Below are 25656 nucleotides of genomic sequence, written 5' to 3'. Positions count from 1 at the left end.
CCATTTGAGAAGCAGAGCAACTTTGATGATGTTTGCATGAAAAAGTCTTTAAAAAAACCATTCGTAGAAGCAGGCTGGCAGTTCATCCCAATAACAAACCGTGCGAGTCAGACGATTTCTTAATTGAATTACTTCCGCTTTTTTTTAATTATTCCCCAGTTCCAAAATGGACTGATAATTTCACAATGCTGGGAATGGCCATAAGGCTTTCGGTGAAAGTCCTCATCATTTTCAGAATTAAAAATTGACATTCAGTCAAGAACAACGCATTGCTACATGCATAAAAAGTTAAAAAAAATGGTTGTGCGGTTGAAAACCACGGGATAAAACTAAAAGTGATGCGTTTTCTTAAATGAAATCAAGCTCAAATATAACACAGACATTACTGAAGCACGAAGACAGTGTCATTCCTTGGCCATATGTTCAGATTTACAATATGTTGTTTTGAAAGTCAAGTCGAGCTTTCTGAATAGGCAGACGCACTAATGGAAACTGTTTTTGATTTGGTTTGTGCAGCAGCATAATTGAGCAGAAGTCTCCATTTTGTGTTTTTTACCCTTCACCTGTGCAAACCAAATCAAAAACAGTTTCCATTAGTGCGTCTGCCTATTCAGAAAGCCCGACTTGACTTTCAAAACAACATATTGTAAATCTGAACATATGGCCAAGGAATGACACTGTCTTCGTGCTTCAGTAATGTCTGTGTTATATTTGAGCTTGATTTCATTTAAGAAAACGCATCACTTTTAGTTTTATCCCGTGGTTTTCAACCGCACAACCATTTTTTTTAACTTTTTATGCATGTAGCAATGCGTTGTTCTTGACTGAATGTCAATTTTTAATTCTGAAAATGATGAGGACTTTCACCGAAAGCCTTATGGCCATTCCCAGCATTGTGAAATTATCAGTCCATTTTGGAACTGGGGAATAATTAAAAAAAAGCGGAAGTAATTCAATTAAGAAATCGTCTGACTCGCACGGTTTGTTATTGGGATGAACTGCCAGCCTGCTTCTACGAATGGTTTTTTTAAAGACTTTTTCATGCAAACATCATCAAAGTTGCTCTGCTTCTCAAATGGAAATAAGTTGAGGTGTAGTCGCCGTTCCATTCTACTCGTATTCACGTCATAATGTGGCATTAGAGTGTATGTTAACATCAGTAAGAGATGCCTAGAATGACACATTTAATTAGTGAAGAGGGGGAAAAAAATCAATTGTCTTGTCTGAAAGTAGGATCTAAGGCGACTCAGGGGTGAAACACTGAGCACTGGCGAAAATTCATCAGCTATGGTCAAAAGTACAACAATGGTTTTTCTCATCTGCTGATATTGACTTCTCGTTAAAAACCTCACATTTTGGGGATATTTGAGGCTACTCATCTTCCTGCTTTTTACCGTTGGAGTAGACAACTGTGTGGTGTGTTATTTTCAGCGATTCAACTCCGCTTTGTATGAACATGTTTGCCGGTGAATCGGTTGTGCTGAAAAGTTTAGACATTTGGCGAAACAATTTCACGTTGGAAACAACAACTGCGGCAATCGTAGTCTGTTCATTTCTACCCATTTGGCTCTCGGGCGAGCGAGATGCAGTTTCGATTGCAACGCTGCTGTCTTTCCTTCAAACCGAAAGTCGTACTATACATTCCAAGAAGTCTCCAGAGATTAAATTGGACCTAGAGGACGCACAAATACTGTACATCACCATTGCTAAGCAAAGCATCTATTAGTGCTTACAGCTGATATTGAGCAGAAGTCTCCATTTTGTGTTTTTTACCCTTCACCTGTGCAAACCAGAACACTAAGAGCAGAGTTGTTGAACTTACATGTCCGTAGTTGTTTAATGGCAATTTGTTCTGCTTCCTCCCGACCTCCTGGTATGTGGACAGCTCATGTGTTGGTGTAGACCCTCTGACCCGTTGTTGGTTGCAGCCCAGAAACCAGCAAGATCAACAGGTAGTATAAAATCAACTCCACCAGTGCGAGCCTTCGGTTGCCCGCAGAGGGAGATGGTGGGCCCGCAGTCATGGGGTCTCCAGAAGCAGCACAGTTTACGAGTACTGCCCCTTTCCGCCAGGCTAGGACTGCCCGCGGTACTTGCCAGTGTATGGAGTGACAAAGACAGGAAAGGTCACAGCTTACCTGATGGAAAACACAGGGGGAAGGTGGAAGAATAAATACAAGAGTGCATAGTTACAAGTTTGAAAAGTAGCACGCAATAAAACGGTCGTCATCAGGCAAGAAAAGGTGCAACAATTGAATGATTAGGCTATCATGTCATGTCATTATCCACACCGCTTATCCTGTACAGGGTCGCGGGAGGGTGCTGGAGCCTATCCCAGCTGACTACGGGCGAAAAGCGCACAACCCCCTAAGCTGTTTGCCGGCCTGTCACAGGACGGACATAGACAAAGTCACTGAGTGGAAACTGAACCCACGGTGCCCGCACAGCACACAACTCGGTCGAGTGTACCATTACACCTTCAGTGACCGCTATAATTAATCTGGAATCAAATATGAAGTATTTTGATTCTTGAAAGTTAATTTTCTCTGCTTTGTGACTCAGAATAAGACGGGCAAACACCGGCATTTACTTTGGAAAACAATGATAAACATTTCTGACTATTTTCTGACATGTCACTAGTCACAAAGTGAATCATTTACAATGCATGGAAAAAGTGGGACTATTTTACAGTTCATGCTGAGTTTCTAGAAAGTCAGCCTGGACCATTTGACTGACCTACGGTCAAAAGTCACGGCGCAAACTGTGAAATTAATGCCAATACCACATGATCGATGGCCAGCGTGTTAAAAACAATGGTAATATTATCGTGCATCACTGGTAAATAATACATTGTGAAATTCAAGACACGCACCCAACAACCCGAGAGATATTTTTCAAATAATCAAAATACAGAAAATGAGAATGAGGTTTATTTGCGAAAATGCGGCTATCTTTTATGTTGCCTGTTTTCCTTTTAAAAAAATTAAACACGCCAAGACAAACAAAAATGAATATGAACAAATTCCTGCCATCTTTTTTGTTAATATATCACACTCATGTCTCCTACAAAAGAAACAAAAAACAAAGGCAGAGAATAAGCATATTATTATTATTGTTTTAATAGTTTGCTGAAGTCTCGCTGCCAAAGATGTTAACAGTAGCTATTAGTCAGAATTTTGTCAGGATAATAAATCATCAAGTCAAATTTAAAAAATAAGAAAAGTAGATTAAGGATGAAAAAGACTGTCAAATCGGTGTCAAGTCATATCTGCAGCAAAACTTACTCGACTTTGCTAACATTACAAAAATTGCTACATTTCTTATCGGATTCGTAAAATATTTACCTTTTCAAAGAAGTAGATAAACACCATTCCATTCTGTGTATCTGACATCGACTTACTGAAAACACAATATATCAGCGTAAGAGTATGCAAACATAAATGGTATGAAACAAATTTTGGTGTTTTCCACTAAACATAAAGCACCACCCGAGAGCTATTAAGGCCGGTGTTTTACTGACAGTTCAGAAGAACAAGGCTTTTATTATTTCTTAAATGATGTTTACGCAGTCTTTATCACTTAATGTCTCATTTCTTAAATAATGTACACAATCCTTCTTACTAAATGCGAGAATGCGCTCTGAAAGGAGCTCTTAAGATTTTACATCAAAATATAAAGCAGCATAATTTATGTTATTTTTCTAAATCATTCAACCTTAATTTATTTACCGAACAATGCTTCTGTTTTATGATGGACTCGTAGTCCGGCACCAGTGCATTTCCATATTGGCAGATTTCTTTTTCTATCTCTCTTCAATATTATTTTCAGGTTTTGGGGCCGTTTGTGCTGGCGGCAGCCGTCTTTACTTTTGACCACCTGCGGGCACAATGACAATAAATTCTAAATAGCGATGGTACGCGATACAGTGAACGCTTAATGATACTTGTTAACTCTGGAAACTTCAAAGCAGAGACTTCCCTTTAAACCTTTCTGTGCTCCTATTTTCGTAGATGTATGCATCTTGCGATGATAAAAAAATCCTTGACTTTATGACGCGTCACTTTTTGACCCATTTTCTCCCTCGCAGCTAAATGAAGGCGATCTGCACCTCCAAAGCTGGCTGGTTGAATGGGATCGTAGTACAATTTTTTCAACCAACGCTTAACGCTCATGACGGTTTATGATTTAGTGACAAACGTCACATTGTTATTTGTCTAAACACACAGACGCAAAAGCATATTTTTAAAAACATCAATTTTTAATTGAATGAAATACAAAAATATGACAAGGTTAAGTCTGGTTACACATGATAAGGATTCTCTAAGACGTAAAAAGTCTATAGGTCAGGGTTAAAACAGATGGATTAACTTTTGATTCTAACAGGTCTTCAAACATCTTCAATTCGTGCGCGAGATCCACAGGTTGTTGATGACTTATCACATCGTTAAACAGCGTGAGTATGCTAAGTCACTTATCTCATTTTCCCAATTTTCCAAAATATTTTGAAACGTGTCGATCGAACCCGAGCGACTCAAAGTAGCTTCTATAGCCAAAAAGCGATAATTTCTCAACACATTACCCATTTTTAGTCAAAGTTAATATTTTCTATAAGATATTCTTCGAAAATATCAAGTTGATCACGATATATCATACAACATACGCTCTCATCCGCTTTAAGGCGGTCCGGTAAGTCCTTTACGAGTGCTAAATCCACCATTAAGATCTCTGCAATTCGCTTGACTGTTTCTTTATCCGTTTTTACAGAACATAGATCCAACAAGTAGTGAATACATTGTAAAAACTTTTTACCGCAAAGGATCGGCATGATGCGATCATAGTGCAGTCTTAGATAATAACTATTGCATAGGTATCTATAGCTATGCAAACAACCCCTTTTTTTGTGATACTTTATCAAAAAGCGTCTGACCATGTAAATAATAGCCGCCTTAACAACTAATACGACATCCATATCAATCCATCCCTTAGGAGGATCAACCCATGACATATGTTGTACATCATCCTTGGAAATAGGTGCAGGTCCGGGGTCAGGGTCGCTGACGGTCTGAACCTTAGAGGGCTCAAACACTTCGTTTGAACCCTCTTGGTCGGACCAACTAGGTACTCGTACCTCCTTGATTTGTGGAGATTCAGCCTGGTCGGACCAACTGGGCTGTTGTACCTTCTCGTTTTGTGAAGATTCTGCCGACGAGGTGGGGGTCATCGGAGGTGTCGACGGCGGTGTCGTTGAAACGGGACGGCTCCACCCTGAATATGATGGCTCGCCAGTGTTGTACGAGGCTACAACAGGGGTTGGTAAGATTCCCGTACCGCCCACCCATAAAGAGTATGATGGTCCTGCCTGGTCCTCGTCTGTTTTTGTAGGGGTTCCATCCTGGTCTACATTTGTACAGGCGTCAACCTGTTCCATGTTTGCAGTTGTCAGGGTTTCTACACCAACAACGTTTTCAACCATAGTCATGTCATGGTCGCTTGTAGGTTCATCCACACCGCTATCTGCAGTACAAAGATACTTTGATTAAATATATAGCTATTGATTATAGGAATATAGTTAAGGATTAGTTGCTTCGTTTACCTGACGAGTGCTCTGCAATGTTATTAGAAACCTGATCAGGTGCAGCGATGGTTGTCACCCTTCTCGGTGTGATGTCCATGACCATGCGGCGTCTTGTTCTGAGCGTCTTCATTTTTAGAGTAGGTCTGGCTCTTCAGCCGGAAAAATTGGTTTGTCTGTGCAGAGCGTGACTTGGGCTTTGGCTGTATTGAGACTGGGGTCGGGATATGATAGTAGGGGATGTGCTTATTTTTGACAGAAGCGTGATTCTGGGGGGCGGGCGGTGTTGTTTATGCTTACACACACGACCGCAACTTGGTGGTCGTCTGTCTGTCCAACTATAGATAAGAAATACGTGAAAACATGTCAAAGCTTGTTGCAAAGATGACTTGGAGATGTCTACAGACAAGATGATGCTCCTCCTTGAAAGGTAAAATAATTGGTAAAACGACCTTAATGATATCTTAGCTCAGCTGCTATTTCTTAACCTAAACGCATGTTGTTTCTTAGCAGTATGCTATTTTCTTAGCTGTATTCTATTTTCTTAACCTAAATGTATATTGTTTCTTAACCTAACTACATACTATTTCTTAGCTCTAAGCTGTTTCTTAGCTGCATGTTATTTATTTTATATATATATATATATATATTTATAAATATATATATATATATATATATTTATACTATAATATATATCTATAATAATATGTAATAATCTAATATCTAATATTTCTTTGCTTACTGCTATTTTCTTAGCTGTATGCTATTTTCTTAACCTAAATGTATATTGTTTCTTAACCTAACTACATACTATTTCTTAGCTGTACGCTGTTTCTTAGCAGCATGCTATTTATTATATATATATATGGCTGCCAGGATGGCCGAGTGGTCTAAGGCGCCGCGTTCAGGACCCAGTCTCCCCAGGAGGCCTGGGTTCGAATCTCAAATTTTTGGCTGCCAGGATGGCCGAGTGGTCTAAGGCGCCGCGTTCAGGACCCAGTCTCCCCAGGAGGCCTGGGTTCGAATCTCGAATTTCCCCATTGTGGGACTAATAAAGGGAATATTATTATTATTATATATTTATACTATAATATATATCTATAATAATATATAATATTCTAATATCTAATATTTCTTTGCTTACCTGTATAAACTACAAACATGAGGGTTGCCTAGCTGTGTGCTATATTCTTAACCTAGCTGTATTCTATTTCTTAACCAGGCTGGTTGCTATTTTACTCAGCGTATGGACTACAAAAAAGGACTACAAACATGGGGGCTGCCGGCAGTAGGAAGGATGTGACGTACAGGGAAATAGGAGGGTGCGAGGGGCGGGAGCGGTGGAGACATCACCCTTCATTTTTCTCGTCCGTAGCGGGATAAATGACGGCGTTTGACTGTCCAAATGTAGCCAACAAATACATGTCCAGACATGCAAACATGACTAGGCAGATTTTACAAAAAGCAAAGGGGTCTGCCGACCGGATGTCGACAGTTGCCTGCCGCTCACTATCTTTTGAAACACCTTGAGGCTGCTGCAGGCTTGGAGGGTGTCTATGGCCGGCGTCTTGCCCAGACAACCCCCCCCCCAAGCCTGCACAATACCATGTTTAAACTTATGTCGCTGGGAATATGTCCAGACATGTTTGCAAAAAGGGCAAATATCAACCGAATAAACATATTATTCAAAGGTAATAACAACGTCTGCTCTTCTCAACTCATATTATTTCACTCGTTTAATTTAATTTTATACATCTACATTATTTAATTAGATATAGCTCATTTCATTGGATGCTTTCTATACTTCAGATATTTAAATATGGATGACCTATATCCACCGAATAAACATCTTATTCAAAGGTAAAAACAACGCCTGCTCTTCTCAACTCATATTATTTCACTTATTTCATTTGGTTTTATTTATTTAAATAGAACATTGCATTGGATGCTTTATATACTTCAGATATTAAAATATGAATAACATAAGTATAGTTTGGGTTGGGGACGCACGCACGCAGGGGACACATTGTTTTTAACATAAGAAGCATACAGTTTGGGAGGGGGGGGCTTGGCCCACACGCACGTAGGGGACACATTGTTTTTACTACTGAGGGCAATCAGCGGAGGGGGGCTTGGCCCACACACACACATACACACACACACAACGTCATCACAATTTGAAAAAGCGTAATTCTGTAGGCGGGGTCCACTTCGACAAAAGCGTAATTCTGTAGGCGTGGTATTAACGCTTCAAGGGCAGGGAATATGTAAATATTTTTAAATAGGTGGCTGGAGATTGGATAGTTTTAACACAGGGGCGGGGATAGCGGCCATTTTGGACAAAAGCGTAATTCTGTAGGCGGGGACAAGGAGACAAAAGCGTAATTCTGTAGGCGGGGCTATGACGTCATCAAAATTCAAAAAAGCGTAATTCTATTATCTCTGACATGCTCAAGTGCTTTCCATACTACTTCAAATATTTCCACATACTGTAAGTTAGTTAGTTAGTCTTGTGCAAAAAATAATTGGATATTAGTGTAAATGCATTGAAATGAAATATGACAAAGACAAGCATTCATACGGTAACTTGTTGTCTTGTCTTTAATTTCAAATGTGTGTTCAATTTAATGAAAGGACAAGAATTGGAATAAAGCCCACTAAGGTCTTGCTAGAGAAGATCACTAACTGGGAACCAAAAATTCTCCGTGGAAGTTGGATTAAGTTCTAGAAGGAGAACCACGCCCTTGTGTCCAGATTACGAATAAGAAGTGCTTTCTTGTACTGATGCCCATGGAAGTTCAGACCAGGCGTTCCTGACAGGACGGAAGTCAAACTAGATCTCCGTTTCTTAGTTCATGTCTCTCAGCCACAGCATCTTCTTGCCTGGTTGGTCCGTTCACCAACAACAACCCAGATGAAGAGTCTAAACAATTATAGAGGCTACTGCACTTTCGGGAATGGCAAGTAAGGAAGAAAAAAATGTTTGTGTAGCCTTCTGAGCTCAGATTCTTCTTGTAAATTCTCTGAAATCTAAGTGCGTTTTTTCTTTCATAGAATTGAAGAGGGTGGGAGATGGTTTACAGTCCAAACATAAAGGATGATCAAGAGAAACAAAGGGCCCAGGTGTTAATATGAATAACTGTGCCGACGTGATAATTATTTATTTATTTTAAAAATAAATGTACAACTATGTCAGACTTTGTATTCATAAGAGTTAAGACTGCAATAGTATTTAAAAAAAGAAAAAGGGGGGTTTCATTTTCTGAGTGTGCTGTCTATCCAATCGTTTCCCCTCTGCTACATTTCAGAAGATAGCTATAATCTTTAAATATCTTTCCACAGCACATCCTCCTCCGGGCTGATTAATCTCTTTAAATTACAACTGCATTTATTACACTGATTTTAAAAAGGCTTTTTCATATCCATGTTTTTTTTTTTTTACGGCACAATTCCCCCAAGTCTCTGTTCAGTTCACATACACTAGAAATCAACAGCCGGCTAAGATTTACTCATTGAATTTGTCCAATTAAAATTTCTCAATCTACAGCTTGACTTTAAATCACATTTACCAGGGAAGGTAAAAGCACATTTTAAAAGAGTTGGTGTCATTTGTCAGTTACAGGCGGGACAGTAAAGAGCTGATCACCATTTTAAAATATACTTTGTAAACATATTTACGTTAAATAAAAAAATATGAAAAAAAAAAAGAAAACGGACTACAAATGCAGTGTCATGTAGTCAAAACATCCCACAAGTATACAGAAAACAAGGGCGAAAACGGATGAGACCGCTGGCCACATGCGATTGTCCACAACTAAACTGTCAAAAACAATAATTTAGTTCTGAGCAGTTGCATTTGATTGCAATGGTGTACCTAATAGAGTGGCAAGCAAGAAAGAAGATATTTTACAACCACAATAAAAAGTAACCACTACAAATGCAACCCCGTAAGTGCCTTGAAAAGGGTTTATGTGGGGAAAATGGCAAACACTCAGGAGAAATCGCTTCATGGGCTGTTTTCGCGTCTTAAAAAGCTGGGCAGTTGTCATGCTGGGAAAGTCTCACAAATTCTTCAATGGACAGCAATTATATTTTATGATGCTTTCATCTTTAAAAGCGCCTGTATGTCCACCGACGGACACAACGCTGGTCACTCACGACATCAGTCTCTCTGTCTCGTTTGGAACGATGGCCACACTGACTGCTCACACTACATGAAAACCATTCATCATTGCCTCTTAGACAAAACATTTATGTGAGGGAGTCTGTCTGAAAAAAAAGCCTCGCAGTCACAAACACACACTCGTATATAAGTATCTCTATAGAAGCTATCAATCATAAATATTGTCATTATTCAACCGTGTCATCGACAAGCCCTCCTCCTTTTCTCTTCTTTCTTCCTTCCTTTGCACACTGGCGCGCGAACACACACGCGTACGCACACGCACGCACACAGGAAGAGCATCATGAATCATAAATCTTATGAATGCCATCTAAACACTTCTCAGCGCTATGAGGAATAGAGATGATTGATCGATGTGGTCGAGGGGAGCGAAAGCGAAGAAGATGGACAGAAGGTTGAAACCAGCAACGCAAGGGGTCACTCGCTGCAGTTCAGGGGTCAAACGGATTTGGCGGTGGCACAATATGGCTGACGAAGAAGGAGAGATGTGCAAGGGGCGGGGGCGGAGGAGAGGAGTAAATGGATGGAGGAGGAGGGAGCAAGTGGAGAAGGAGGAGGAGGTTGGGGGATGTTGCCTCAGTGAGGCTGAAGCCATAACTCATCTTTTATTAAAAATAATGAAAAAAACTTAATGAGTTAATATCTGGAGAAAGAGACAGTGAAGCGGCAACGGAGGAAGGGACAGCGAATGGAAGGAAGGGAGGAAGGAAGAAGTGATCAGACAGAAAACTGAAGCGGGTCAGTGTTTAGTCATTTATCCCACTTTTCAAAAAGTTCATATAAAAGCCATTAAGGCAGGCGAGGGGCCAGTCATTGATGTCCTTTTTCTTTCTGACGACCCAAATCCCCCTGCCTGCTTGGTAATTAAAGGCACTTAACAACCAATTAACTGTGATGAGCTAAATTAGCAGGTTACACTCTCCATTGATGAGTGCATTATGAGTGTAGATTGAAAGAGTTCGGGAGAAACCTCAGCGGCCCGTGTTTGCGCGCCGACAAATGACGGATTAATTACTATTAAAGCATCCGCATGCTAATGAGCTGAGAAACAATTAGAGGGGCTGTTAGCATATGAGCGTAGCTCAAGCATGGATGGGAGGCAAAGGGAGGGAGTGAAAGGAAGAAATCTTCATTGGGTAGCAATACTGATTAAATGGATGGTGAGAAGCACTCCTCACCCAATATCCATGAACTTATTAAATACATGACATTACAATTTGTCTTTTGAACCACGCAGCTATACATCCCCTACCCTGCCATCATCTATTCTTTGCCGCAGAAAACTCTTCTTTTTTTTTTTTTCTGTCTTTCGTTTCCAGCTTCTTTCCAACTCTTCCCTCCTTCCTGCTTGGGGGACACAGTCCTGTGAAGGAATTTAATATGCAACTTTTATATGAGAAACCAATCGCATACGTCCGGGTCTATTGGGCTCGCAATCTATCGGCCCGGACGGCTAATGTAATAGAGGGAGCTGGGGCTATTTATCACACGGGGAGCTATGGTTCCTTCTCTCTCTCTCACTCTGTCTTTATTCAAGCCCAGATTCCAAGGCTGCCACTAAATCAGGCCAACTATGAGCCATGGCTGCCCAGAGGGTATCTCCTCTTTTATAGAGGGATTTGGATTGTGTATCTTCTGGTTCCTCGGTGGTCGTTGATGCCTCTTACGGAAGCCATAAACACTCAAACAAAAGCAAAGGAGTTACGTGTCCCTCTGTCCCCTCTGTGTGGACATGGAGACGGGGGAGTTGGAGGCGTAATGAAGCTGATGACGAATTTATTAATAGTGCAACGACGCGGCAATGGGCTCTCTTCAGTTACACAAGTAGACTTCTGCGTGGAAGTCTTGATTTTCAGGTCAATCTACCACATGTGTTACACCCTGAATAAGGCTGAAATCAGGGAGAAATAATCACAGCAGCGATTGTGTCCCGTTTTATCAACAGACTTTACTTGAGAGAGGAAACTCCAACGGTCGCGTCAATTGATTGCAGATCGTTCTTTTACAAATTACAGGAGATCCCAGATAGACAGCGTGACAAGCAAGCAAATATTCAAATAAGAAAATCAATTTTTTTTTCATATTAATTCGAGTAGTATTTTTTTTTATCCTCAGCAATACAATATTAAAGTTATAATCTGATCAGATTCTTTTCATATTACAAATACATTTATTGAACTTTAATATTTCATCTTGTTACACATGCAATTGCACTGAAACAGACGCATGTCACAACATGATTAGCATTTCAACAACCTAATAGCATAATTGCTTAAGCTATGATTTTAATATTCAGAAAACAAAAACAAAAAAAAACAAGAAGCAACAACATCCAACAAATAAGACCAGTCCAGTTGCCGTCGATTCAACCTTTGCTGATTATCATGACCTGAAGATTCTTTGCAGACAAAAAAAACAACTACAAAAAAAAAAAAAAAAAGAGAGAGAGTTTTAGCAGCAGCATCTGTAATTTAAAAATGACTTGGGCAATTGTGTTTGTGAAGGCATTTTCACATATTCGCATGCCTGGACAAATTCCGTCTCGGACGGACGCCCATTTTTTTGGCCGGAGGACAAAAAAGTTTTATAACTAGAATAGCCTAAGTAAGGATAGAAATTTAGTCCGTCAATTTAATCAGCCCCACACGGGTTTAGTACCATTTCTCTGACAGAAACCCGCCCAGTCTGTCACGCGTGTGTAATCCACCTATAGACTACTTCGGACCAAATGTGAAATATCACAAAACGGCTGTCCATTGAAGGCAGAGCATGCCCACCACGATGCTTGAGGCACGGACATCTAAAAACTTTTTATCACCGTGGTGCTCATGAGTCAGGGAGTGACGACCGCTCTTTAATTTTTTGTGAGCAGAAAAGCAAGATTACTTTTATACAGTGACCGGATGCAAGTCATTAGTCACAACATCACGTATGATCAAGGTGTCACATCAATCCTAAAATTATCACTTAAAAATCTGAATAGCATACTAGCAAATCAAGAAACAACGAAGAAGAAGAAATGAGAAAAGAAAAAATATAATTGACATAAAAGATGCATTTTCAACACTGCGGTAGAGTGGTACGTCATATCTAAAAATAAAAAAGAGAACAAATCGAACCCTTGGTTTTGTACCAAAATGTATCACTTATCATTGCCCGACTATACCGTTTTTTCCTCTTGTGCCCCACTCATGTGGTTCCTTTTTAATGACTAAACTGTTCTGTTCGTCAAAATATTCAAAAGGGGCAATGAAAAGTACATTGAGATTAAACTCATTTTCTTTCAACTGTGCTTTTTTTTCTCTTGTTTGTCTCTCAACACAGGCCATCTACTGCGAAAACAAACCGTACTACTAATCATAGCAATAATAGTACTTTTAATAATAGCAGTAACAATAACTTCTGCACATAAAACATTATTTACCGGTTCCATAAAACTAAAAATAAATAAATAAAAAAATACGCCCAGGTAGTTTGACCCGTGACTTGGCAACCTTGACGTAATTTGGCCCTCAGTCAAAACTATTTGGAGAATCCTGACAGGCTTCTGAATGTTCTGTACTACACCAGTGTTGTATCGAGTGGAAAATCGATGTCCAGTGTTGGAGTGACAAAGTAGAGGTCTGCATGAATATAGCTCACCTCCAGAATTTGTAAAGGGTTCACTCACTCATTTTCAACTACAAGGTTTTTGCGATATAAAACAAATGAGAACACGACAAACGATTTCAAAATGTTTTCCATCTGGTCAAGTTTGGGGAAAATCTTGCAGGTGTGCTTGCTGGAAAAGCCCATGAAGGTAAAATTATTTTTATCCAACATAAATGTTCTGTATAATATCTTATGTCGCAAAGAAAGTATCAGCGTGTGTGTGTTTGTGTGTGTGTGGCAGAGGGGTATAATGCTGCCCACCTGCAGCAATTAACATGCCGCAGATAACCAAATTCATTTAAACAAATTAGCCACATTACTGGCCGCTGTGTACTCGCTGATGGCAATTAATAAGAAATTAGCCACAATCAGCCCTATATTAACATCTCACAGAGGGGCCGCGGCTGGAAATTAATAAGCGGAGATTCATCTCTCTTACTGTCTTTCTGGCTCCTTGTCCTCCTCCTCCCACATACACAAACACACACACACCTACACACACCTATATTGTTCATCACACACTTCAAAGACACACTTTTTTTTTCTCCCTATGAAGCATCTCATGATCCGCAATCTGCTCATGTCAGCTAGCCAGCTTCCTCTTTACCAAGGTGTGAAATCCCCCTGATAGACATATGTGCGTGTGTCTGCGGTCGTCTGGTATATGTACACGCATAGACCGATAGAGATATACCATAGATTGTATATTTAAACAGTGCGCGGCCTCCTGCATGCATGCGTGCGTGTAAAGGTGCCACACAAAGGAGAAGTGGGGGGCATCAGCGGAGACAAGTCCAGCCTTTGGGGGTCCTCACACCAATCAGCAAAGTTCACCAAGAATCAATTAACACCAGTGGGAGGGGGCAGAGGGTACGGCAGCGCACACACTAAGACATACACACAGTGTCCGCACGCATGTTGCCCACACACATGGCTGTGTCTGAGGAGATATCCGTCAGATCACACATTGAATTATATGCCAGCCAGCCAGTGTGCGTGCGTGCGTGTGTGTGCGTGTCCATCCAAGAGTGCCCGGGACTCTCATGGTGTGAGTTTGGGGAACAGATTGGGGGTCGGCAGGGGGTCAGACCAGGGTCACCCCCATCTGAGTCGTGTATGTGTGTGTGCGTGTTTCTGATCACTTCCCCCTAGGCTGACCTGCAAGCTGACGTGAATAAGACGGATGGAGATGATTCACAGTATAAATTCACAGAATCCATCGAGAATAAAAACATCCAAGAAATGATGAAGCGTGGCGGCGAAATGAGCATCTCACATTTCATATTCCACTCACTCACTTAGGCTTCATGAAAACCATTCATCATTGCACCCTTACCCACAATGATTGACCATTTGGGACTTGAGAAATAAGTTGCCCCTCTCATGTGATTGTGAAAAGTTTTTTTTTCTTTTGAGGGGGGCGGGGCAGAAGAGACCTAAATAAAGTGATCACAGGGCAGCTTCCATTTGAAAATTCCACTGTGAAACCACGCCTCCTTCCTCTTCCTCTCTGCCATCTCCATCTGTTCCCCCGTTGCAGTCGTCCATCCACTGCACCCCCTCCTCGTCTTCCATCCTCGTTTCCTCTGCTCCTCACTGGCCTTCCTACCCTGGGGGAGGTAAGGTGATCTCCCAATGCTGGTGTAAGTGACTGGTATTAGTCTGCTTCTCTGTCTGTCTGTTTGATCCCACCACTAATGACTCCACTGGGAGGGAGCACTGATAATGGGAAATCAATACAGAGGATAGCGCTCAGGAGTGGCCTCACTTAGCTCTCGCTCTTTCACGCCTCACAGCAAAGTGCCTCCGTGTGTGTTTGTGTGCGCATCTGTGTGTGTGCATGTGTTTGCACAGCTATATTTAAAAAACATGCACTTCCTCATCCTTTTCCATTGCTTTTTCTGGTTTAAATTTATTGTCTTCAGACAGTGTGACTAAAATTCAAAATTAAAAAAGGAATTGTTTGAGTGCAATAAAATAAAATCAATATATGTGCTTATCCATCTTTAACCTGCACAAATAAAGTTTTAGCTATTTATAGTGGAGCACAAAACAAAATAATGAAAAATAATAGATGAACAAAATGAATACCTTCAGAAATTATATATGAATGTTAAGAGATGCTAGGTAAAATGTACACAAAAAGTAATTAGTGTTTCTACGGTTTCAATGCAATCCCAGATACCACCCAGGTAAGCCTTCTCGGGCTGTGAGCAATCTGACTGGATGGCGAGTAAATGCCACACGGCATCATTTTGGTCTCAATTTTAAAGTTACGTTTGACTATTCTGAATTAAAACTATAAATATCAGCAGCATTTTTCTGACTTGGCTTCTTGAATAATTGGGATTTTTATTCAAGATATTTGATGAAGATGTGACTAACTTAAAATGACAGAGATATCTCTATTTTAGTTTGCATGGTCGAAACTGAATTACAGATGTCTGCAACAGCATTTCTCCTTTGACACATCACATTGATTTAGCCATTCATGTGCATGATGGTTCTCATTACAGACCAGTCTACAAATGATTGGCAATTATCCATAATTCACATCCGAATTGTAAATGACTTATAAGAAATAAAACATACAAATGGCAAATGTGAAACTCTAATTTCTCTTTCCGATTGCATAATTGGTCTCCACGATATGACTATGATGTAACAAATTAAATCATACAATTTTAACTTGTCTTGTGACCATATAGAGCGAGAGTTTGAACTGCGACAAATCAACATTCCTTCTTTAAGGAATAGCACATTTTTTGGATTGAGATGGAATAAAATTATGCACTGATAAAATACAAAAGGTGCAACTTTTGGCACACTATGTGTAAGCTTGACTCAGCAGCATTCACGCCATTAAGATTGTCGAGACATATGGACATTTAGCAGGTGTGTGTGTGTTCGGTGGCTGTGTACATCTGAGTTAACGTGTGTGTCCTCAATCAGTCACACTCTTACGCCTGGAGCAAGACAGGCGGGGCTGGTGGCATGAGGCTGGTACCCCCACACACCCCCAACACTCTCAATCCTACAACCCTGAGGGTCCAGAAGGCCCGGCAAAGCAGGAGGCTGAAGTGCAGCTCCCTCTGCCAGGCACCAGTGCACTATGGCTGGTGGCAGCTGGTCCTCTGTCACCTCCACTCCCTCCTCGGCCCCACTACTCCCCTGCTTGAGCACCCCGTGGGCAGTCAACAGGAGGGGTGAGGAGGTCAAGAGGCAGGGGAGAATTGGTGGAACGGTGGCGACACGCGGGATAATCGGCTTTTATGAAGCGGAGAGAGCGCAGACAGAGAGAAGTGGAGCGCGCCTCTGACACAATGCGACTTGACTACAAGCAGTAATGAATTAGCACATTAGCCCCAGACCAGGGGCATTCAAGACAACTCAGCTGCTCTTAACAACACGCTGGCACACGCTCCCGCACACATATAAATCACTGAAAGGTCGTTACAGCGAGACCGGGAGTTAATTAATTACATCAGTCATATTCTTGCCATTGGGTCCGACTTCAAAAGTATCCCATTCAAACCTCCAAGTGAAACTATACTGGCAAAAAGATTTGAAACCCAAAAAGAGAAAAGCATATAAGAACCCTCGGTTGTTCAAACATGTGCTCAATTATCATCAAGCCCAAAATGATGCCCCTTAATGCTTTAACTCTTTCTCTCACATGATCATCTATCTTCCTCTCCCAGCGCATCCCATTTAATTCTGACCAATGTGGTTACATCCTTCCCTCTCATCCTCCGCTCCCTCTTTCTTAACTAGCGTGAAGAGGCAGCCAAGCGTTCAACCATCAGACAGGCCAAACATGCTCCATGCCACTCACACACGCATGCATGAGTAGCCCAAGTGTATTGTTCCTTCATGTGACATAGCAATGTATCCTTTGTGGTTAAATAAGCATCCTGATGTCCTTTATGCTGATTTGAGTGCATCATGCTTGCTTGAACTTGATCTTTTTTGTTGTTTTCTTTTCGCGTGTATTATCCTTCAGTTTACTGCTGCAATGCAGGGGTTTGCAACTTCTGCCTCATTGTGTATTTAATCAACAATGCCTCTTTTTAGAGCAAATTAGTACAAAAAAGTACTTTCATTTTAGTACTGTCATAATATTTTGGATAATATTTTTATTTACGGTTTTGTATTTTAACTTAAAAATTGGATATTTCTGCCACTGCGTGTGTTTTTTTGTTTGTTTTTGGAATAAACAAAAATAAAGTTAAGATGAGTAGTGTTGAGTTGTGTTCTTATACACATTGATTAATGCAAATCCATTTTCTCAAAAGGTATACACACTGCTTCCGACAGGACACCAAACATTTGATGGAAGCAACAATTGAGCTTCTCTAATTAATCTGTTTTGATTTTTTTTACCACATGGGAAGAACTTCTTTCAGTGTACGTTGCTGTACAGTTCGTGTTAGAAATGAACATTATTTAAAGGTTTATACTGCAAAATAAAGGCTATTTTTAACCCAATTTATGGCATTTCGCATTACCTGTTAGCATTCGACTCGTGGAGGCAAAGCTACGTATTTTTAAAACAAAGTGGGTGTTTGGTTAAAATACAATGGGTGTAATTCTCTTTAATCTGCTTTAGTTTAGTTTTCCAGTAAACTTCAACTGGAGCGTCAATAAACAGCTTAAAACAGCCACATTGAGTCTTATTTAATGGTCTTTGGTCTTTCACTTGTATAGCGCCTTTCCACCGATTAAGGCCCTCAAAGCGCTTTACACGGCTGTCACATCTACCTGCTGACGACGTATCATCAGGAGAATCTGGGGTTTCAGATCATGCTCAAGGATAGATGGTCACAATGGCGCAAACTCTCGGTATTTAATAACTAATAACTATTTGCGCTCTGCCAAGCCGCACCCTGGGAGGACAATACTATAGAGTTGGTAACTTTATTAATGTAACATACATTCGACTTGCTGCCTGGCTGTACTAAAAAGTAGTTTGAACCAATATATTAAAATGTCTTCCAAGAAGCGCGGGAAGGTTAGTCAGTAAATTCATGTTTCCTTACATCAAAAGCTCTCATGAAGCATGTGATACAAGTCACAAAAATGCGACACACTTTTGCTCGCTCTCTCAAGCTTTCACTGTCTCTAACAGTCAAACACAATCACGCAGATACACACAAACACACAAACTTCTGCCCCCAAATGAATCTTCTGGCACCGCAGGTAAAAATAATTTTTGATACACCACTGGTTAGATAATTAGTGTTGCTATAGTTCTTGAATGACTATTTTTAAAGGTGTTTTTTTGTGGCTAGTGAGTTTAATTAGAATCAAGTCATTTGACCAAATAATTGGAACAAAGTATGTTTAACGTCCGCAAAAATTATCCGTCATGCAGCACAATTATTGCTGCGGATGCAGAGCAGTACTACTCCACTACAAATAACCACAAACATAAACCTTTTATCAAATGAATACCGATCCCATTGCACCAATCAAAACTGCAGTATTATATTTGTAAATGCATATTTTTAACACAACTCCTGCATTGCATTTCATTTGGTTGTACAGGTGTACCTAATGAAGTGTAGGCATTGTGACATTATTAATTGGTATTTCCATGTGGCATTTTACTTGAATGCTTATCACAAGTGTCAGCAGATAAATAGTGTCCACATAGAGTTCAAAGACCGCAACAAGGAGGATGCTGCTGATAGTGGTCCGGGCCTGCACGGTCCCTAATGGGGGATCCATAGCTCTCATCTCAAGCAACAATCCCACTGAGCTTGTCAATATGAAACACGATACCAACAAGCATGACGCCCCCTACCTCAAAACACACACAAACACACGCGCGCACACACACACCCCCACTCCCTCCTCTTGGGTTGAGACCATGAAACTCCAAGCTACATCTTGGTGCGTGCAGGAGGCAGGAAAACGTGTAAATTCGACTAAATCAAGTCCCTGCAACACTAAAACACATTGTGGCTTTATTGCACTCAATGTGATGTGATTTATTCCACGACTTTTCCTCGATTCTGCTGAGGCTGTAAAGCTTTGTTTACCCCACTTAAAAAAAAAAAAACATTTAAAAAGGAATCATCATCCTTGTAAATGTTGTCAGATGGCCGATGCCATGCACTGTCTTTGGGCTTAATACTACCTATATTAAAGAGTTTAAATATTTCATAAGGGCGGTTTTAAGAGCGAGGGAGGGGAAATCGTTAGCTGCGGTAAAGTTTCATTAACTGCTCCCCCGTTTGGCTGCGAGGCAAACTCATCTCCTCTTATTGTAATAAAACAATCTCTCTCTCGCTCCCATCTCACTCTCTGCTTCTCCTTTACATCATAATAACACACTACATCCCCTTTAAATGCACTATTACTTACCGCTGCCTTTTCATATTCGAACATCACGGGCACTTTAGCGACAATATAAAAGCGTGTCATTCATTATTCACAAGCAGCCGGCCGGGCCCCCCTTAAAAGAATAAGGAGGGGGGGAAAAGGGGAAAAAGAGTGAGGCGCGCCGGTGAAATTGATAACGTTGAGGAGACAAGCAATAAAAACGCAGCCCCCGGGTACCGAGCTGCAGCCCATGCACACCCCGATTATGCAGATCAAGTGGTAATTTCTCAAACAAATCGCACTCTTTCACTCTTTTGTTGTCGTTTCTTTTGGGGACGTTTGGCGTCATCCTGTCAGTTTTTATATTGCCCGCAGTGGGAAAAAGGAGGATTGATGCATCATGCAAGGTTTAATTGCTGCATGTCAAAAGAGCAATAAGGTGCTTAATATTGGTTACATTCTAAACGTGGATAGGCCTCCTGCTATTTGGTTATTTATGAAATTTAAATGCCTAACAGCAAAAAATACGTTCTTTGCGCTGTAGGATGCACGTTAATTTTTCGGTCTCGTGGAGTCAATTAATGTGCTATAATCTCTTATAATCCGAGATTACAACGGATTACATCTTCAAACTGTGGGTGCACGGCAGGTTGGTGCAGGTTTAGCGCCCCTTCAATAAAGTAGTCACGGCGAAATGTTCCAATTTGTCATTTTTGTGACACTTTTCGTCACGATTCCGTTCATGTGCACTGTGTCTAAAAAAATAGCTGTGCAAATGCTTCGGATTAAAATATACTGTATTTCATTGTATTTTAATCACGCAGTTGTGTCACTATCGGTGTAGAATTATTTTATATAAATGTCACCGAGAGAAACATAAAAACAAACTGATGACAGCTTTTAACAGACCAATTCTCCCCATCAGAAAAGCCACTGGTGAGCTCACATATGGCGGCTAGAGGCGGCCAACACGTCCTCACTCAAATCAGTCTGTCCATATTGCCAAACAAACACCCCAGGCCTCGTCCCAGCTCTTATTTGCTTCACTAGACTGGATATTACAGTAAAAAAGATGCGTCTTTATTATTTTTCGCTGAATGCAAACGTTCTATATATTCGGATGTCTCATGGCATATGTTAAATAAAACGATATTGAACAGCCTAATGCTTTTTATAATTAGAATAATAAAAGTAATAATAATAATGTACACATTATAATGATGACTTGAAAAAAGACAAAGTATAATGCAGTTGTGATACATGGATAAGCTACATTAGCCAAACTAACTAATTGCCACTTCATTAGGTGCTCCGGCACAATATAAGACTTATTTTATTAATATCAATTGGCTTTATGAAGGTAATTAAAAAACAAAACAAAAACAGCTGGATATTATGGTCATGATTGTAATTTGCAGCATGGTGGCGGCACTGCTGTTAATATTTGTCCCGCTCATCTAGCTAAATAAAGTGGACAAAATAAGGTACTGTGCTGGATTTCACACTTTTAATGTGGTACAGTTCAATGCCAACTTTGAAAACTAAATCACAATAATCCACATATTGTTTCATTAATACCATTTGCAGCCTTTTTAAATCACTGCATTGAAATCCGGTGCCGTGTTCCAAATATTCTTCTATATACGGTAAGTAAAACACTAACACTACAAACACTTCTCAATATGACGTATGTTAACTTGTACACTACTGCAAACAACATTAATAATCATTTCTGATCACTCATGAGAAATTGTGTTCTTAATAATAATGCTACATTTACCAAATAGAGTTGTTTGTTATTTTTAAGTTTTGGGCAGCGAGTGTACATTGGGGTATTAAACACAACCAAATAAAAACGCATTAGTGGCCAACTCTTTACAACAGCTACCAAATAAACCCACCTTGTCAATAATTGAACCTCGTGCTTTGTTAGAGTGAAGTAATGTGATCTCCTAAAAAGGCCCCTGCCGCAGCCGAGGGGCGAGCGCATTAGTCTGTCCTCGAGTCAAGTTGGTGAAAATGTGATTATTGGGCCAATTTGGAAGCATGTTCCATTGGATGTGAGGGCTCAAGCAGCTTCCAGAGGCGCGAGCACTTTATCTGAAGTAGCCCATGGCCGTGCGTTGTCAGCTTGCTGAATGTGGCACAAGGCACATGCGAGCACTTTGCCAAACTCAATGGGCATCCTGGCGAGAGTTTGACTTTTAAATGAATGGTTTTCAACGTGTTCTGTCTGCATGTGCACAATCAACCACGTATAGGCAAGAACATATTCCATAACCTTAATGGTGTCAGTGACGTTAACTAAAACTATTGTCACTATTATTTGTAGCACATCACCCCCCCAAAAAAAAATTCACCTTAAAAAAATTGCGTAAGGGTAATGCTGCACTTCCTATGGTACACCAGGAATATTTCATGTAAAAGAGCTGCATATGGTAAATCCACTCACTTTTGATTGACACACAAAGATGTATTTATTTAACAATATTATCTATAGCTAGAACCGTTCTGCGTAACACTTCCTATCCAATAACTTGTACAAAAAAAACACCCCTCAGTATGATGAAGTTGCACGTTAAGTACAAACAGTTACAATATAATAAAGACATCTCCGATCGTGTCAATCTAAACTTGGCATGAGTGACAGCTCTAACACTGGGTCAGACGGGTCTTAGTTTATCAGAATTATAATTTGAAATGATGCTGGAATTGATTTAATATGTGCATGTCAGACAAAAAACTATCGTGGAATATAAAATATTGACAGTCAAATTTAACGGAAAAGTTTCTTATTGTAAAAAAAAAAAGACTGCATACCATTTTGCAATTTTAACAAAATCGAAATACTGCTTTTCAAATATTAGCTGCAACTTGCTGTTTCCACACTGCATCACAGGGTCTGAAATTAACTTTATGGGATCGTGTAACGCATATAGGACAAGACTTTGCTTACATAAGCTTGAATGGCGGTTGGTATTATGGGATAGATTTCGCTCATCGTGCCAAATTGACGTCTTACCCACATTAACATTCAATCAGTCATCTCCAGCCAGCCAATGAAAGGTGCGGAAGAGGAGAGGAGGAGGATGGAGCTGCCAAACGCTGCGTTTTGGGGGAGGAGGATGAGGAGGATGGAGCACCACCAAACGCCCATCAAAGTTTAACAAACGCCTCCACAAAACGGCTCAGTTGCTTCAACGAGGCCTGTTTAACCCAGCAAGCGCGGACGAGCCGGACATACATGGAGACGTCTCCCACTTTAGGACCAGTTTGACCCTATTGTGAGTCCGCTAGACATAAAAAAAAGATCCACTTTAAACTCGAACTGACGAGATGGACCAAGCACCGAGTCCTCCTCCTAAAGCGACCCAGCACGAGCCCATCAGCTTCGGCATCGACCAGATCCTGGGAGCCGGTACGGAGTCGGACAACGGGCCCGCAAGACATCGCGATGTAAGCGGCGGGGACGGTTACTACAGTTTAGCGAGCCCGACCGGGAGCAGCGCTCCTTCCTACACGGCTCTGTCCATCTCCCTGTCCGGCGTCGTGCCCCCGGTGGAGGCGTTGGGCTCATACGGGGAGAGCAGGAACGTTGGAAGCCGAGGGGTGATTCGAGTGCCGGCCCACCGACCGGTGGCAGCTCCGGGACCGCAAGCTCCGGTTCAGAGCGCCGTGCCCGGCTTTGGAGGGCTGTGTTTCCCCTGGATAGGAAACCGGTTCGCTAAGGAAAGAATATCCGGTAGGCCAGCTCTTCCACTTGCTTAAACAGTACATACATATCACAATACCTTTTAATAAATATGGGCGATACATATCTGCGCATATAGGTTTATTTTTAGTTGTAGCATATTTTCACAAACATCACAAATCAGGCCCCGCTCAACCTAATCATCTTCAATTTTTTTCCCTCATCGCACGTGACACATCCAGGTCTTTAAAATAAATAGATACACTTCAATCTCAATTTCTTAATAACTGTTGCACATTTAATACGGTTCAAATCGCCACGAATGCATTTCAAATGTAAAGAAGTTCATATGAACTAAAATAGTAACTAAAACAGCCTCATCAACAGAGATGTTCTTTTATGAAATAAAAAGTAAATAAAGATAAACTGTAATTTATTCCAAATGTGTAGAGAAAGGAAACGATTGAGTGTGTGCATTATCTCACTTAATATTTGAGAGTGCAGAGACTGGCATGGTTCAAGTATTTAAAATACAATGTCAAGATTCAATACATTCAATAATGTATGACGGGAAGAGTGATAAAAAAACAATTAAATTCTTTGCAAGTTTCCTTCGACTTAAAGAAAAAAAGTAAAACAAGCAGGCACATAATTATTCAAGAAATAATGTCGTATAGGCAATGTAATAAAATGACATTTCCAAGCCAACTCACCGTGTCTTTCTGTCCTCATCCAGCGGCTCTGGTTCCATTCTCGGTGACGCGGCGGATAGGCCATCCATACCAGAACCGGACGCCCCCCAAAAGGAAAAAGCCCCGCACGTCCTTTTCAAGGGTGCAGATCTGCGAGTTGGAGAAACGTTTCCATCGTCAGAAGTACCTGGCCAGCGCCGAGAGGGCCGCCCTGGCCAAGAGTCTTAAAATGACCGACGCCCAGGTCAAAACCTGGTTCCAGAACCGCAGAACCAAGTGGAGGTGCGTTGATATTGTTATAATAATAATAATTAATATCATTATTAATAATAACATTATTGAAGGCCCGCTTCTTAAATTGAGCTGAGCCAGGTGTTACAATCACCAGCCAAATTCTCTTTGTACAATTTCCGGTTCGTTCACTTCGTTGACACGGAACCAAAAGCCACAGTTTGGAATTGTTATATAAACTTTTGGAGTGTTTAAAAATGCCATAGGTTTTCAGCTAATTACCATTTTCATGTAAATGGTACAAAACATGCAATATTAACAAATGTTCGGTATTTATTTTTGCTCATTTGCCGTTGTGCATAAATGCGTTGTCATATCGCTCAGGAGCACACAATCTGACATGCAGATGGACACACATTCAAAGTTAAATAAAATATTAATATTATATAACATTTTTCTTAATCGACGTTTAAAAAGTGCAAACGTGCATGACGTGAGGTGAACATATATATTTAATCTATAAAGTAGGAGTTAAATGAAGTAGATAGATAGATAGATAGATAGATAGATAGATAGATAGATAGATAGATAGATAGATAGATAGATAGATATTCATCTAAGTGAAATTTATTTTTTTAATCAAACATTTTAACCTAATGTTAACAGTCATACTCTCGACACTCACAATAACTTATCTCGTTGTCTTTTAATGTGGTGAAACTTTCCCCCCCTCTGTCATTATGATCTCACTTATTAATATTTGATTTGCGCTCTCGTCAGGAGGCAGACAGCGGAAGAGCGGGAGGCGGAGCGCCAGCAGGCCAATCGACTCATCCTGCAGCTGCAGCAGTCCGCCCTGCACAAGTCCCTGGGCGAATCGGCCGTGTCCGACCCGCTGTGCGCTCACAACTCCTCCCTCTACGCCTTACAGAATCTGCAGCCCTGGGCCGAGGACAGGGAATAGAGACGTGACACCAGGCTTCAAATCGATGGGCGTCATCTGTGATTCTCAATAGGATGACGAGAGCCTCTTTTTTGGGGGGGGCGCGGGCCACACAAGGACAGTAAATCTGCGATTAAACTTTGATTAATGGAAAATCGCAGGACAAACTGGTGAGTGGACGGAGGACATTCTAGCGTTGAAATTGGACCTTGCACATTTTGGGGGTGGTGAGTGACGTCAATCACGAAGCAAATGAGACTTCATTTTTCATTTCTGAGACTTTTTATTACCCCTCCAAAAATAAAAGAACCGAAAGGGACAAACGTGCTCAAAATGTTTCATCGCATAGTCATTGTCTTCCAATCT

General features: G+C 40.8%; 3 protein-coding genes across 3 annotated transcripts in view; 1 reads left to right on the top strand and 2 right to left on the bottom strand.

Moving 5' to 3' along the window:
- The window catches only part of dock2 (dedicator of cytokinesis 2), a 152888-nt gene extending 128581 nt beyond the window's left edge, over positions 1 to 24307 (bottom strand). The window contains exon 1 of the mRNA XM_088292468.1: positions 24138 to 24307. Coding sequence (XP_088148594.1) covers positions 24138 to 24201 — 64 coding nt within the window. The 5' untranslated portion in view covers positions 24202 to 24307. The remainder of the gene's footprint in view (positions 1 to 24137) is intronic.
- Positions 2343 to 5855, bottom strand: LOC148338115 (uncharacterized). Its single transcript, XM_088292490.1, has 3 exons — positions 5594 to 5855; positions 5060 to 5514; positions 2343 to 2384 (listed from the first exon to the last, which is right to left on the bottom strand). Exons 1-3 carry the CDS (start codon positions 5703 to 5705, stop codon positions 2343 to 2345), a joined length of 609 nt encoding a protein of 202 aa, XP_088148616.1. The 5' UTR covers positions 5706 to 5855.
- Positions 22869 to 25572, top strand: tlx3a (T cell leukemia homeobox 3a). The gene is made up of 3 exons (XM_088292474.1): positions 22869 to 23475; positions 24161 to 24398; positions 25128 to 25572. The coding sequence occupies exons 1-3, from the start codon at positions 23070 to 23072 to the stop codon at positions 25309 to 25311; spliced, it is 828 nt and encodes a 275-aa protein (XP_088148600.1). The 5' UTR covers positions 22869 to 23069; the 3' UTR covers positions 25312 to 25572.
- The last annotated feature ends 84 nt before the right edge of the window (positions 25573 to 25656 follow it).

This window comes from Idiotropiscis lumnitzeri, chromosome 4, assembly GCF_059441095.1.
Source record: "Idiotropiscis lumnitzeri isolate Australia: NSW breed Sydney's pygmy pipehorse chromosome 4, RoL_Ilum_1.0, whole genome shotgun sequence".
Taxonomy (NCBI): Eukaryota; Metazoa; Chordata; class Actinopteri; order Syngnathiformes; family Syngnathidae; genus Idiotropiscis; species Idiotropiscis lumnitzeri.
This window is presented reverse-complemented; position numbering and strand designations above follow the sequence as displayed.

Coding starts and splice junctions, on each gene's coding strand:
- LOC148338115 (XM_088292490.1), bottom strand. CDS start 5,705: ATGAAGACGCTCAGAACAAGACGCCGCATGGTCATGGACATCACACCG. Junction 5,515..5,593: donor CATTGCAGAGCACTCGTCAG/GTAAACGAAGCA, acceptor TTTGTACTGCAG/ATAGCGGTGTGGATGAACCT. Junction 2,385..5,059: donor AGCCCTCTAAGGTTCAGACC/GTCAGCGACCCT, acceptor GTCCTGTGACAG/GCCGGCAAACAGCTTAGGGG.
- tlx3a (XM_088292474.1), top strand. CDS start 23,070: ATGGACCAAGCACCGAGTCCTCCTCCTAAAGCGACCCAGCACGAGCCC. Junction 23,476..24,160: donor CGCTAAGGAAAGAATATCCG/GTAGGCCAGCTC, acceptor GTCCTCATCCAG/CGGCTCTGGTTCCATTCTCG. Junction 24,399..25,127: donor AACCGCAGAACCAAGTGGAG/GTGCGTTGATAT, acceptor CGCTCTCGTCAG/GAGGCAGACAGCGGAAGAGC.